Consider the following 15,674-nt stretch of genomic DNA (forward strand, 5'->3'; position numbering starts at 1 on the left):
GGCAATTTCTCTCTCCCAGAGGAATTTTGGTCCAGTAAACCAATTGGAATTGATCAAGTCTGCTACCTTGAGGCCTCTAGAGGCATGATCAGCCGGATTTTGATCGGTATCAATGTAGTACCACTGAGCTGGATCTGTTGTGTCTCTGATTCTCTGTACTCTATTTGCGACAAAAACATGAAACCTACGGGCTTCATTAGCAATGTAGCCTAGAACTACTTTTGAGTCTGTCCAAAAGTATTCCTGGTCAACTTTGAGTTCCAGCTCCTCTTTTAACATGCTACTGACTGCTGCTGACACCACGGCAGCTGTTAACTCAAGTCTTGGTATGGTTACAACTTTTGTGGGAGCGACTCTGGCTTTGCCTATGATTAAAGAGCAATGAACTTTATCTTCACTCACAACTCGGATGTATGAACATTGACCGTAACCATAGCTACTCGCATCCGAAAAGTGATGCAACTCGACTCTTTGAACCTTTCCTAAGGCTTCAGGAGCAAAGCATCTTGAGATGTGAAGCTTTTGCAGGTTCTCCAGATCATCCAGCCAATTTTTCCACTGTGGCTCCAAGTCTTTGGGCAGTGGTTCATCCCATGCTATGCCCTTTTGACACATTTCTTGTAGCACTTTCTTTCCCAATAGGAGAAAAGGAGCAAGAAAGCCGAGGGGGTCAAACACAGAGGCTACTGTTGAAAGAATTCCTCTCCGTGTTGCTGGTTTCTCATCCAGGGATATACTGAAAGAGAAAGTGTCACTGTTCACATTCCACTTTACTCCCAACACAGTCTGAACAGGAAGATCTCCATGGCTGAGGTTTACATCATGAACTCCACTGGCTCGTTCACAGTTGGGAATTGACTCCAAAACTTCCTTGTTGTTGGAGATAAACTTGTGGAGATGCAGTTTCCCCTTTGCACACACAGTTTGTGTCTCTTTCACCAATTTGATGGCTTTATCTGCTGATTCTACACTGATGAGGCCGTCATCAACATAAAAATGTTTCGTTATGAAGTTGGCCGCAGATGGATACTCTTTTTCATTTTCATTTGCTAAGAACTTCATACCATAATTGGCGCACCCAGGGGAGGACGCTGCCCCAAAGAGGTGGACCTTCATGCGATACTCTTTTTGCTCTGAATTTGTATCCCCCTGTTCCCACCAAAGAAACCGCAAGTAATTTCTGTCCTCTCTGCTTACATGAAATCTATGAAACATTTTCTCTACATCACAGATGATTACAACTGGATGTTTGCGGAATCTACAGAGAACCCCTGTCAGACCATTGGTGAGATCAGGTCCTGTCAGTAAGTGATCGTTCAGAGCTGTGCCCTCATACTTAGCAGAACAATCAAATACAACTCTAATTTTCTCAGGTTTTCTTGGGTGATAAACCCCTTGATGTGGAATGTACCACACATTGCCGTCCTGGGGCGAGTCTTCCGCCCTCTCTGCTTCCCCACCTTCGATAACACCTGCCATGAATCTGACATAGTCCTCCTTGAATTTTGGATTTCTCTCAAGTTTTCCTTTTAGGTACTTCAGTCGCACCAGAGCAAGGCGCTTGTTTTCTGGTAGGTGTGGACGTGTTTTGAAAGGAAGTGGCATTTCTAGGTGGCCATCTGAGTTCTGCTGTATTGTCTGGTTCAAGATCTGCATGAACTGAATATCATCTTGTGATATGGTCTTTTCCCCATAGTTTGTGTCTCTAAAATCAGATTCAAGGACTCTGAGAACAGCAGCTGGTGTTAATGATGGAAGCTCTTTGACGGACACACGGTGGCAAAGACCTGTCACCTCTGTTGACTTAGCAATCTTCGGTGAGCTGCCAACAATGCTCCATCCTAAGTCAGTCCTAATGGCATATGGCTCTTCATCACCACCTGTAATAACATGTCGTGGTGCTAATGCTCTACAACAGTCATAGCCTATTAAGAGTCTAACTTCACAATCTAGCAACTCTGGTATTTCCTGTGCTATAGCATTCAGGTGTTTCCATCTCTTAGCTGTTGCAGAAGTAGGAATGTGTGTGCGTTCAAGTGGGATGAAATCTCTGGTGTATGCAGGTGGCAAGTTAACAAAGCTACGTGAGGAAAACCCTCTGACTCTAAGACCACTAACTCTGTCACTCTGAACAATGGAATCCTTTCCCATCATAGTGGTAAGCTTTAACTTGACTGGCTCCAAACCTGCACCCATCTTCCCACACGTCTCTTTGTCTACAAAAGTAGTGCTACTTTGCGTATCTAACAAAGCATATACTAATGTCTCTGTTTCAGGGGTTGCGATTGATGAGAGCCACACAGGCACTATCATGGATGTGCTCCCACCATCACCTTTGTCTATGGAGCAAGAGAGTGAAGATGACTTTTCTTCTGCCTGCACAACAGCATGGGGAGACGTGTTTGGAGCAGTGCTGCGGTGCTCATGCAACGGTGTTGGATGGTGTTTTTTACATATACTACATGTTGCTTTGTTTCTGCAGTCTTTTGAGATGTGTCCCTTCTTAAGACAGCCAAAACACAGGTTTTTGTCCAGTATGAATCTTCTCTTATCTTCTGGTGACTTATTAGCGAATGTCTGACATTTGTGAATGGAGTGACTTTCACTACAGTACATGCATTTAACTGGACTTGAAGAACTGAATGGCATGTTTACCCTCTTTTGTGTCTCTTGTGCTGTTCTCCACAGCACCTTGTGTTTTCATCACTGTGTTGGATTTTTCTGATTCTTTTGTATTTGTGATGAACACATTGGCTTTTAGCTGCTTCATGTCTCTGGAAGGTCTTTCTTCAGATGACTTCAAGGCATAGAGGGATGTTACAGGGTTACATGCCACATCTGCCTCACGAGCCAAAAACTTGGCAAACTCCTTGAAACTGGGATATTCATGTGTTTCTTGCAGCTGTTTAGTTACATGTCGATTCCAGCGAGATGTCACCCAATCAGGGAGTTTTTGTAGCATCCTCTGATTTTCTTCACAATCATTTAATACTTGAAGACCTTTAATGTGTGGCATGGCATTGCTGCAAGCAGTCAGAAAATCACTGTACTGTCTGAGTTTAAGAGAATCACGTGAACTAATCTTTGGCCAGTTATTCAGTTTTTCCCTGTATGCACGCTGAATCACAAAGGGATGGCCGTAGCGAGCATTCAGTGTTTCCCACGTTTGGTTGTAAGCGTCTTCATCCTTCCTGTAGAAGCTTCCTTCCAGCACTGACCGTGCTTCGCCGCTGATGTACTTCTGAAGGTAAAACAATCTGTCAGCTGGATTTGTGCATCTTCGTTCTATGAGTGCTTTGAAACTAGTGCTCCACTCTATGAACTGGAGTGGATCTCCTGAGAAGACTGAGGGCTCGGGTGCCGGAAGTCTGGTGAGTGCCATTGTGTCATGCACTGCTTGCACTAAAGAAATGTCTTTGCTTACATTGTTTAATTGCTCATTGTTTTGATGTAATTGTTCCTTTTTTGTCTCTTTGTTTCTGTTAGACACAGGAGGACAGTGGCTAACTTCACCTGCTCCAGGGGCCTCACCTGAGCCTGCTTCAGAATAAGCTTTCATCTTAGCGGCAATCACTTGTAGATCCCGCTGATTTTCCAGTCTTTTAAGTTCTTGCCTTTGTGCAGCAATTGCCTCCTCCATTTCAATTTCTGCCCTTTTTGCAGCAAGTTGTGCAACACAGTCTGCTCTTTTTACTGTGATACTTTGCTGCTCTGATGGGCATCTTGACTGGTGGCTACAAACAGAAGATTTGGGGTCTGAGGCACTAAATATTGACTGTGCATAGTCTCTGTCAAGCATCACATGCAATCTTGCATTTTCTGCCTTAGCATCAAAGTCATCTTGCCCTACCTCACTCATGCGCACTTTCAGTAGCACCATCACATCCGCAGTTACTGCTGTGCATGAATCCATTCTACGTCTAATATCAGTAGGAGGTGCAAACTGTGCGCGGATATTCTCATATGCATCTTTCACTTGAGCCTCTAGCCCTTCAACAGCATCCATCATGCAACACAAGTCTTTGTCAGAGCACTCATTTTTGAGTGAGGAGCGTGTAGTTCTAATTTGCTCCTTCCATTTGTCATATAACATAACAAACATATTCTCCTTTTGAGAAGTCTCTTGTTGTTTTAGCTCCAGCATTTTGGGAGTTAACCTTCTCTCCCGTGAGGATTTACGGGGTTCAACTTTGGAGTTTGGCTCTGTTATTGATACCTTTTGAATTTGTATTTTAGCACTGATATCAATAAGTGTCTCGAGTTTCTCTATTTCAGCTTCATCAATCTGAAATTTTAACCGTTCATTTAATCTTACTAACTCTGCTTGAAGGGACTCAACATGTTCCCGAGGACCCTCACATTGTGATTTTTCACTGTGAATTGACATTGCAATGAAATAGAAATGTTACTGTATTTATGACTAAATTATTGCTAAGCATATGTATTTACCAGAGCTAATAAGTAGTGACAGTTACACTTATAAACCTCTTATGCACTCATTTGGTAATGCATTTGAACTCTTAAGTCAAAACCCACAGGACATTCATAATAATATAAAGTAGGAACATTAAGCATTTCACTCAAAACCTCTGTTGCTTAATAGTTAAGCTCTTTCAACCTTTAAAATATCCATACAGTTGAAGGTTGGTACTCTCAGTTGAAGGATTATTGCAGAACTGCTCTTGTCTGCCTGAAGGCTGGAGACCATGCCAGCTGAAGCCAGGTAAGGATATGAAGAACCGTAGCACCCGCTGGTAAGCGCTGCCCCCTGTTGGTGAAGTTGCGGTAATTCGCGGTTGACGTTCCCGTCCTCTCTCTTAGCAGCAAGCCGTGCTCCGGTGGTTGACGATGCCGTCCTCTCTCTCTCCAGCAAGCCGTGATGAAGTCGCGATGCTCTGGTGTAGACGCTTTCTTTGTATCTCTCTCTAGTCGGCTCCTGTACGTTCCGGCCACACGTCGCTCCAGCAGTCTTGCTTCCGCATGCCTCGGACATTTGCAGCTCTCGTCTCTTAACTCTTGGCCATGTTTGCGTTACGTTTTCACTGTAGCTACACTCGTTCTTGAAAAAGGCCACGAATCATACTGATGTCAAGATTCATCCTTTTATTTCCTCCTCATTCTCCTCCAACGACGACACGACAAACAATCTTGAGACACCGTGAAAACTGAAACATAAAAATCTAAGTGAGGCCAATGCAGCGCAAAATAATAAACAGAATACAGTCCCATTAGAAATAACCAAAATAATACACAGGCAAACAAAAGTATATTTACCGTGTGCGCCTCTAGAACATAGTGTAGTCTGTTTGCTTTTCTGACCAGGCGTCCGCCATGTATCCGGTCTCTCTTTGCTCTAAGCGCGCGGTCTCTTTTTACCCACAATTCCTCATACAACAAGGTCATATGACCGTACGTTTCAAAATAAAATAGACCTCACATTGAAACTCTTTCTTTCTCTTTACACTCTCAATTCTAATACTCTAAATTATTTATGAATTCATACTTATTTATTAACCTTTTAAACCACTACGTTAACTCATGAAATACTGTCTCCAACAGTTACAGACTCCTTAACCGGCTATAAGCACTGATGCGGAGAGTTTTCTATCATGCTCACAGGCTCAAAGAGAGACAGATGCACATAAGCCTAATGACTACAGGGTCTCTAAAATATTGGCAAAATGCATTTATTTCCCCATGCATTTCCTTTTTGTTTTGTTTTTTGTTTTTTGGAATTGTCATAATCATGGACCATGTGTAAAATTAGGCTATTTTTAATGTATGACTTGCGCATCACTATTTCACTTTAATAAAGATGCCGACCTGCATGCCATTGTTGTCCTCACCAAACGGAAAACGCGCTGGAGCATGCACTGTTTTGCAGTCATCTTGTCTTAAAGACAACAGGGAAACCTACTCGCAAATTTCGGATTTCAAAAGAGATCGAAGACGAATAACTCTGAGGAGCAGCAAGAGGCGAGTTCTTCGGCAGATTCTAGGATGAGGACCGACACCACCGCTGCGCCTGCGGGGACTGCTGCCGGTGAAAGACAGCCAACAGCCGGGCCCGGGGTGACCATGATACAGGACGAGCTGACAGAGGTTGGTTAAAGACAGCTCAGAGGCCGCTGATGATGGTGACTCCACCTGCATCTCTCTCCCTGCTAACTGGACCAGCCAGCAGTGGACAGAATACCTCGTATACCTCATTATGTGTGATGTGAGAGGAAAAGGAGGCGTGGACAATGTATTATTAGACATTACAGAACTGAAAAAAGATCCGGAATCCATTTACACCGGTTTGAGACAGAGTTTGCGCCAAGCGGTAAGGGCTAATCTGTATAAACTGTATTAGGCTATTAATTGTTGGCACTGTGTTGTGTGATGTTGCTGAGGATCGGATCTCTGGTAGGCAGCATGTAATGCTCGCCAATGTAATAATGTCCTCAAACGTAATAAACCACAAAAGGTAATACAAATCTGCAGCATTTAATGTAGCCAATAAACCCACAAATGTAATCCATTTTGCACAAACGTAATAGCCGCTGTACATTTGAACAAGTTTAATTATACATTTATCAATATTAATATCATGCATATAGTAAACCGTAATTATTGCATTTACACAAGATTTTAATAGAGAAAACTCAGAACACAAACATTCTATTTTAACAATTAATAATATAAATTAAAACAACACGTTTTATTCTGTTCTTTCGGACCGACACTGTCGATGCGTGTTATAGTATTTCAGAGGTTATTTTGCGCATGTTAATGCGGACTTTATTCCTTGTAGCCAGACTGGTATGTTTTGGTTTCGATTTAGATTTGATGCGTGTGTGCAGGCTGGATGTGATATGTGCTTATATGTGCTCACATAAGGCATTTAGACTTACAGGCTTGTAATAATGGATGTGTTTTGAGTAAGTCCTTGCTCTGAGGCACGCGCAAGCGTTTCCCTTCCAATATGGCCAGTTCCTGTGTGAAGAGGGACATCCTCCTCCCACTCAGCCTCTGATAGAGACGTTTTGGGACTTGCACTGATGAGTTGCCCAATGATATCTGTGAAAACACACAAGCAGATTAAGACAAAAGGTACATTACAAACACTTCTCTATAGGGCAGGTTAACACGTGTCTTGGCTTCAAGTGTTTTAACACAATTAGTAATTCCAGGATCTTGTAAGATTTTTTTTATATGCTTATTGCACCCAATCATAACAAAGATTTTGCAAAAATGGCAGCAATTCTACACAGCAGATAATAAAAAGCTAGTTGGTATTGTTTTTACTATAAAGAGACTTACCTAGCCCTTTCTTGTAAGATCATTTTTATTTAATCTCATATAGCGACTCCAAACAAAAGATGAAGTCACTGAGAGGCTAAGTTAGGGAGCATTGCACTGATGACTCGCAAGACAAACGAGGAAGCCGTTTCCGTGTTGGCGATTGCGTCGTATTTATTGTCCAAACAACATAGCACACAAGACAAGGCAAGGCACGGCAGATGTTCGTGATACTCAGTTTGTCGTTGGTTTGAGCGGTCAACAAAAAATACACTCTCCCTACTCACCCCCTCTCCGTGCCGCCGCCGCAGAGAACAGGTGAATATGTAATCATTCATTCAATCACTCAATCACTCAATCACTACTTCCCGCCCACACCCACGTGACATGCGTAAAACGTGTCAAACTAACAGCTGATGTCAGCACAATCATAAACATCAACATCACCACATATAGCACCTACAACCCAGCCCCTAATTATTATTACTGTAATAATTACATCATAACAAATAAGAAACATGAAGCCATGAAATCCAAAATTGTCCATCAGTATAGTTCATCAGGATGTTCTTCTCCCGGGAATACAAGTCAAGTCTAGTCAAGAAGTTCAAACACGCATAGCTTCATGGAATAATCTTGACCATGTCTCACTGTCAAATGATAAAGTCAGTCAAACTGTCCAAGCAAGCTGTCCTTTCAAAACTCAAGGGTCACACTTCCGCTTCCTGCAGAAGACAGACTTTGGTTATGGGCCTTTCCAAGGAGCTAGTCTTGGTCTTGATCAGCAGCCGTCGCACAAATCCTCTTCCATCTGGGAATGTTTGGATGACTTTTCCCATAATCCATGAGTTCCGCGGTGCCGTTTCATCCACAATAAGCACAATATCTCCGACCACAAAGTTGCGTTTGATGCCGGTCCACTTCTGACGTTCCTGCAACTGTGGTAGATATTCCTTGGTCCATCGCTTCCAAAACAGGTCAGACATGTACTGAACCTGCTTCCAGCATCGACGAGCATAGATGTCATTTCTTTGAAACCCCCCTGGTGGCAGGGAAGGGGACGTTTTCAACAGCAAGAGATGATTGGGTGTCAAAGCTTCAAGGTCATTAGGATCGGTGGAGGCCTTGGTGATCGGACGACCATTAATGATGGCTTCTGCCTCACAGAGGACAGTATGAAGTCCCTCCTCATCAAGGGTTTGCACCTTAAAGATGGAATTCAAGACCTTTCGTACAGACCTGATCAACCTTTCCCAAGCACCGCCGTGGTGCGAACCAGCTGGAGGGTTGAAAATCCACTTTATCTCCTTCTGGAGAAGAACACCATTTATCTGTGTTTGATTCCAACCGCTGATGGCATCTCTCAGCTCACGTTCTCCTCCAACGAAGTTCGTTCCATTATCTGATCGTATTTCCCGAACTCGGCCACGCCTTGCCACGAATCTGCGCAGAGCATTGATAAAGGAATCAGTATCCAAAGAAGAAGCCACTTCGATGAGTATAGCTCGTATTGTCAGACAGGTGAATATCACTCCATATCTTTTTACTAGGCTCCTCCGACTCCTGACCTCGAAAGGTCCAAAGTAGTCCACTCCGACTCTGGTGAATGGAGCTTCGTCTGGACAGACCCTGTCAACAGGCAGATCTGCCATCAGCTGGCACCCCGGAGCAGCTTGCAGCCTACGGCAGACGACACACTTTGACAAAATCCTCCTCATGGCTGTGCCAACGCCTGGAATCCAGTACTTTTGACGCAACTTAGACAACATGTGGTATCGTCCTCCATGACCAACTTGGTGATGTATGTGCCTAAGGAGAATGTCTGAGATGTGGTGCTCTTTGGCCAGTATAGCAGGGTGCTTCGCTTCTTCAGGTAGAGCTGCCCTACTTAATCGTCCACCAACCCTCAGAATACCATCCTCCAGCACAGGAGAGAGTTTGAAGATGTGGCTATTCCTTTTCACACTTCTGCCACATTGTAGACTAGAGAGTTCGTCCGGATAACTCATCCTCTGGCAAAATCTGATGATTTCCTTTTCTGCTTTTAGCAACTCATCTACTGTGAGCAAACCTCTCAATGCCCGATCTTTGACATCTCCATATTCACGCTCTAAGAGAGGTCTTTGTTGTTCCCTTGAGTCAGCCTGGGTGGGGGCTGTATCTGACCATTTCCTCCTCTGACTGAGATACCGCAGCAAGTTCTTTAACCTGATAAACCAAGCCACAGCCCTCCTTAGATGGGTCCAAGAGGAAAAATTATGGGTCAGACGTGTGGTCGCATCCATGTCCTCTGAACTCTGTAATGCATTCACTGCAACGCTTACTTTGACTTCTGGATCACCTGGCAGGAGTACGCCCAAACAATCTGGACTCGCAGGCCAATCCTGTTCAGGATGGAGAAGATAGGCAGGTCCTGACAACCAGATCTCCGTCCTCAGAAACACTTCAATTTTCAGTCCTCTGGAGGCCATATCTGCAGGATTGGTTAGGGTGTTTACATACCTCCACTGAGATGGCTGTGATACTTTCAGTATTTCTGAGACTCTATTTGCAACAAAGGTACGAAACCTTGAAGTCTCGTTCTTGATGTATTTTAGTACAGAGGTACTGTCTGTCCAAAACATCGACTCCTTCAATGACATGTGCCATTCCCTTTTCCAGAAGGTATCCAAGCGGCTTGCCATGGTAGCAGCTGTAAGCTCCATCCGAGGTATTGAAACCGACTTCAAAGGAGACACCCTGGATTTTCCCATGACAAAGCTTCTATGCACCTGTGATTGTCCATTTCGCAGCAGTAGATAGGTCACTACGCCATAACCATTTTCACTTGCGTCTGTAAAGTGATGCAATTGCGCTGCAGTGACTTCTCCAAAATCTGGGGGCCTTAGGCACCGAGCAACCTGGAAGTGCTCTAACTGATGGAGCTCCTTTAACCAGTTTGTCCATTCCTGTGCAGCTGATGGTGGTATGGGGTCATCCCAGCTGAGTTGCTGCCTGCACAGCTCCTGCAAGATGATCTTAGCAGAGAGGACAATGGGACTCAAGATTCCTAGAGGATCGTAGATCGAACTGATTAACAGAGAGAATCCCTCTTCTTGTCAGAGGCCTGTCCTGTACCATGATTTTGAACTTGAAGGCATCGGACCGAATGCACCATTGCACCCCAAGCACTCTCTCCACAGAGAGTGGATCGTGTTCCAGATCTAAATCCTTTATGTCTTTTGCTCTTCGATCTTCTGGGATTGCTGCCATCACTGCACGCCTGTTGCTGATCCATTTTGTTAATTTAAAGCCTCCCTTTGAACAAATGGAAACCAGCTCATGGTAAAGCACCAATGCTTCTTCTTCACTGGCTGTCGATACCAGACAATCTTCCACATAAAAGCAGTGCAGAAGCTTCTCAATGGTCTTTTGACAGAACTGTTCTTTATTGTCCTCCGCACATTTCCTCAGTGCAAAATTAGCACAACTTGGTGAGGAAGTTGCCCCAAAAAGATGCACCAACATTCTGAAGTCGGCCAAGTCTTGGGTGAGATCGCCATTTGGCCACCAGAGAAACCTCAACAAGTCAGCGTCTTCTCTCGGGACCCTGACTTGGTGAAACATAGACTCTATATCTGCCATGATGACAACTGGTTCCTTCCTGAATCTGGCCAGGACACCAATCAGTGAGTTAGCGAGATCTGGTCCTTGTAGTAATTGTGCATTAAGAGATGTTGACTGGAAAGTGGCTGTGCAGTCAAAAACCACACGGATTCGTTTTTTATGAGGGTGGTAAACGCCATGGTGTGGGATATACCACAGTCTCCCATCACTACGTGCCAGCTCATCTGAAGGTACTTGCTCTGCGTATCCTTTGGTGACCATGTCATTCATAAAATGTGTGTATTGCTCTTGAAATGTTGAGTCTCTTTTGAACCGCCGTCTTAGGTTTAGGGCACGCTGCTCTGCAACCTTCCTGTTGTTTGGCATGTTCACACAACTTTTCCTCAGAGGCAATGCAACTTGGTAATGGCCATCTACAAGCTTGGCTGAATCCTGGACCAGCTTCATGAACCTTTGGTCCTCTCTCGACTGACCAGGTTGTTCATCATAACTGCATTCTGGGAAGTCAGTTTTAAATTGCTGCAGCCAAAGCTCCTCCAAGTTCAGGACTGAGATTCTGTTCATGCTCACAACATCCATCCCACCACCACTGTCTCCTCCCAGTGGTCCATTAACAATCCAACCCAGAATTGTCTGAATGGCGTAGGGTCCAACGTCCACACTACGGATGACTTGTAATGGTTCTAATGCCTTTGGTACATTTGTTCCGATCAGCAGCTCAACTTCTGAGTGAATCTGAGGTAAGTGAACATCTTTCAAATGAGGCCACTTCCGAAGATCCTTTTGACATGGGATATTGCCCTTGTGCACTGGCATGCACTCCTGGGTGTAAGCGTTGGGCAAGTCACAGTACACCTCCCCGTCTAAGCCAGCCACCTCGAGTCCTGTGACCACATAGCTGTTAACGACCTTCTCTTGACCCATTGTCCGCAAAAGGATTCGTGTCCTTTTCCCTGAGAGGTTGAGCTTGTTCATGAGGTTAACTGTGCAGAAAACAGCTGTGCTTCCCTGATCCAAAAAGGCATACGTAACCACCGTGTGATTACTTTTCTTTGATTTTATCTGTACTGGAACTATAGGAAGTTTGCAATGATCACCAGCCCCAGTAAGCCCACTGGATACCATAGCGCAGCCCACTGCAGCACCTGGTTCGCCTTCTGTCACTGGCTCCTTTTCCTTGGAGTAGATGTGAAGCATTGTGGGGTGTTTCAAACTGCACACTTTACATGAGAGCCGCTTCCGACAATCCTTGCTGATGTGCCCTATACACAAACAGCCAAAGCACACTCCCTTTTCCCTTAAAAAGGTGATCTTTTCAGTGTGAGCCCTTCTTTCCAATTGAGGGCAAAACTCCAAAGTGTGTCCACCCTCACAAAACAGACAGACTTTATTGACTGGTGAGATCATGTCTGGTTTCCTTGCCTTTGTTGTCATGTTATAGTTCTCTACAGTTGTCGCAGTTGTGGCAAAACTCCCTTTGGGTTTAGATCTGGGTTTCAAGTTGGTTCGATTTATACATGATCTGCTTAATGCTGGTGTTGCATCTTGAATGTCTCCGAACACTGGGTCTGTTAGGATCCTTACTTGCCTTTCAATGAAATGAACAATATCACTGAATGTAGTTCTTTGGTTACGCCTTTCTTGTATTTCGCAAGCAGTTGTCCGCCATCGATCCCTCAGCTTGTAAGGCAGCTTTTTTACAATTGTCAGCATATTAGCAGGCATATCCATTTCAAACATATACTGCACTTCATTCATTGCATTTGAACAGCCTCGGAGAAACAAGCTGTAATCCTGGAGCGCCTTGACATCCTCAGATTTAATTGGGGCCCATGAGAATGCCTTATCCATATAAGCAGCCGCAATCCTTTGTTCGTCTCCAAAATGTCTCTCTAGTAGGAGTTTAGCTTGAGCATAGCCCCCCTCCGGGTCCATATGCTGGCAGCTTCGCACGAGATCCCTTGGGCGACCTCTAGTGAACTGCTCAAGGAAGTACAGGCAATCACTATAACTGTCAGATTTGTTTTCCACACCATTTTCAAATGCTCTCATGAATGTGTGGTACTGCAGGGGGTCACCATCAAAGACCTGAATATCTCTTCTGGGCAAGGATGATCGTTGCTGCTGTTGTACCAGTAGTGTTGTTATTTCATTTTGCCTCTTCATGATGTCAAGAACATTGTTCTGGCCCCCATTGCCTGACGAACCTTCGGTGTTGAGAACAGTTCCATGTGACATCTGATTATTATGAGAGCTGGACTGAGGAATGAGCTCAGATAGGTGGTGCTTTAAAGTAGGAGGCTGAAAGTGAGCAGCGTGGGTCGGCCTATCTGCTTTAGGCCTTGTGACCAGCGCACTGACTCTGAAGTTTGGTTGCTGTTTTGACATTTCCAGCCTCTGAGGATCGAAAGAAGCAGCATCGATATTTAACTTCGTTGTTCTGCCTTGTTCCCTTTTAAGATAAGAATTCATTGCATTGGACTGGTCTGTTCCAGTGCCTTTAGAACCACATGTGCTAGCAGCCCTCAACACATTCACTTTAGCCAAGTGTGCGGCGATTTCTTCGTCCAACTTGAGCTTTTCCTTCCTTTTCCGTATTTGCTGCTCTTCCTCCTCCAGTGCATGTTTGTCCTGTAAAAGCCTTTGTCTTGCCATCAATGCAGCTAAATCAGCTTCGGCCTTAATCCGTGCAGAGGAGGTGCTTGATGCAGAGGACCGTTTTCCACTTCCAGAGCTTTTTCCACTTGCAGCACTTTGTGCAGATCGTTTGCTTTGCGCGTTTGATATGCTATCACTTGGTTTCACATCATCCTGTGAACCTTCATGAAATGTGATGTCCTGCGTTGCTGCCTGTGAGGCATCATCCATTTGCAAGTGACACACATCCTCTGTTACTGCAGCCAAGTTCTTTTGGACAGGATTGGGAACCTGTGCATCCTCATCCAACCAATATATCACATCATCCTTGAATGAACTGCTGTAATTTTCAATACTTGAAAACCATTCATTTTGTCTCACCTTTTCATCCTCAGGTAACAGTGGAATTATTGTTTGATGCAGGTGAACAGCGGTGTCAAGGAGCTGAGTGAGAGTTTGCAACTGAGAATTCAACTCTTGTGCATTTTCATTTCGTTTCATGAGCTCTTTCATTGCGGGTATTAAGCCTTTTAGTTTATTCACATGTGTTTTACGTTCCTTTTGCAGGCTTTCAAGTTTATTTGCCAAGGCTTTTGCAGTAAGCTTGACATTTCGTTTAGCAGCCATTGCTTCAGATCCATTGTTTTCCAACCTTTCATTTATTTCACTCATCTTGCCTTTTGAAGCTCAGCAACTCAGTGATTTGCGCAATGAATCAACAATACACAAGCATAGTTTTCATTTTCTTCACATATCACTTATTTCACATCCATCAATCAATCCAAAACTCAGGACAACACCACAGATCATGACTCTCAACGAGCAGGACAGCGTGTCTCAGCGGACTTTCACACACATGCAGCGCTCCCCAATAGATGCGCTGTCAATCAAACTGAGTCCAATCCACAATACGCAGCATGAATGAATCCCGATGATACGGGCCTACCGGTCTGAAGTCCGCGTTGCAATCAGTCTCTGGCGTTGCAATTACGCACCGTGTGGCGTGATCCTTACGTCCACATATTCCGCTTGGATGTAGTCTTTTTTGTTGACAAATATATAGCGACTCCAAACAAAAGATGAAGTCACTGAGAGGCTAAGTTAGGGAGCATTGCACTGATGACTCGCAAGACAAACGAGGAAGCCGTTTCCGTATTGGCGATTGCGTCGTATTTATTGTCCAAACAACATAGCACACAAGACAAGGCAAGGCACGGCAGATGTTCGTGATACTCAGTTTGTCGTTGGTTTGAGCGGTCAACAAAAAATACACTCTCCCTACTCACCCCCTCTCCGTGCCGCCGCCGCAGACAACAGGTGAATATGTAGTCATTCATTCAATCACTCAATCACTCAATCACTACTTCCCGCCCACACCCACGTGACATGCGTAAAACGTGTCAAACTAACAGCTGATGTCAGCACAATCATAAACATCAACATCACCACAAATAGCACCTACAAATCTATTAAGAATTTTACTTATTTCTGGCAGCCAAATTTGCTTAGCACACTGGTAGCCAAATGTGCTTGTTTGCATAATGATACTCAAACTCCTATTAAATTAAGTAAAATGATTTTACAATAAAGCCCTAGGTTAGTCTTTTATACTGAAAACAATACTAACTAGATACATACATATTCTAGATACATAACTAGAATTTTTTTCACTTTTGAAAATGAATAACACTTGGTTAGATAAGCCGTTTCTGCAGTGTATGAATATTACAACCTGCAAATGCAGCAAAATCCCTGAATTTGCATGAATTGGTGAACATGCAAGATCGCAAAAAACAGTGCTAATGAGGGATCAGTTTAAGGTCCTTCAGTCATACCATGTCTTCACTGCCAGTGCGTGGTGAGTTGCTTTGGCTGGAATTCGTGGAAGACAAAGGTGAATCTGCGATTTTGTTTAGGACTGTTTTGAGTGAAGACACCAGTCCTGGCAGCTCTAAAACAAGGATACAGTAAAACAGGGTCAGTATCACATTGACCGCCACCCATATCCCTCTGCACCGGCCCCTTCTGAACCCTCCCGCGAGTGGTGAGCCCACGGGAGGGCGGGCCCACGTTGCTCGTTCGGGCTGCGCCCGGCCGGGTCCCGTGGGCAGAGACCCGGCCACCAGGCGCTCGCCTGCGAGCCCCAA

At 44.4% G+C, this 15,674-nt stretch overlaps 1 protein-coding gene across 2 annotated transcripts; it reads right to left on the reverse strand.

Annotated features, from left to right (window-relative positions):
• Positions 1–1,281: 1,281 nt before the first annotated feature.
• Positions 1,282–15,381, reverse strand: LOC115595705 (uncharacterized). Of its 2 annotated transcripts, XM_030440481.1 has the most exons (3): positions 15,363–15,381; positions 6,897–7,062; positions 1,282–5,165 (listed from the first exon to the last, which is right to left on the reverse strand). In XM_030440481.1, exon 3 carries the CDS (start codon positions 4,385–4,387, stop codon positions 2,621–2,623), a length of 1,767 nt encoding a protein of 588 aa, XP_030296341.1. In that variant the 5' UTR covers positions 4,388–5,165; positions 6,897–7,062; positions 15,363–15,381; the 3' UTR covers positions 1,282–2,620. The 2 variants fall into 2 exon arrangements, with proteins under 2 accessions (XP_030296341.1, XP_030296340.1); XM_030440480.1 differs by lacking the exons at positions 6,897–7,062; positions 15,363–15,381 and adding an exon at positions 5,275–5,942.
• Positions 15,382–15,674: the final 293 nt, after the last annotated feature.

The sequence above is a fragment of the Sparus aurata genome, chromosome 14, assembly GCF_900880675.1.
Source record: "Sparus aurata chromosome 14, fSpaAur1.1, whole genome shotgun sequence".
In the NCBI taxonomy this organism is placed as follows: Eukaryota; Metazoa; Chordata; class Actinopteri; order Spariformes; family Sparidae; genus Sparus; species Sparus aurata.

Coding starts and splice junctions, on each gene's coding strand:
- LOC115595705 (XM_030440481.1), bottom strand. CDS start 4,387: ATGTCAATTCACAGTGAAAAATCACAATGTGAGGGTCCTCGGGAACAT.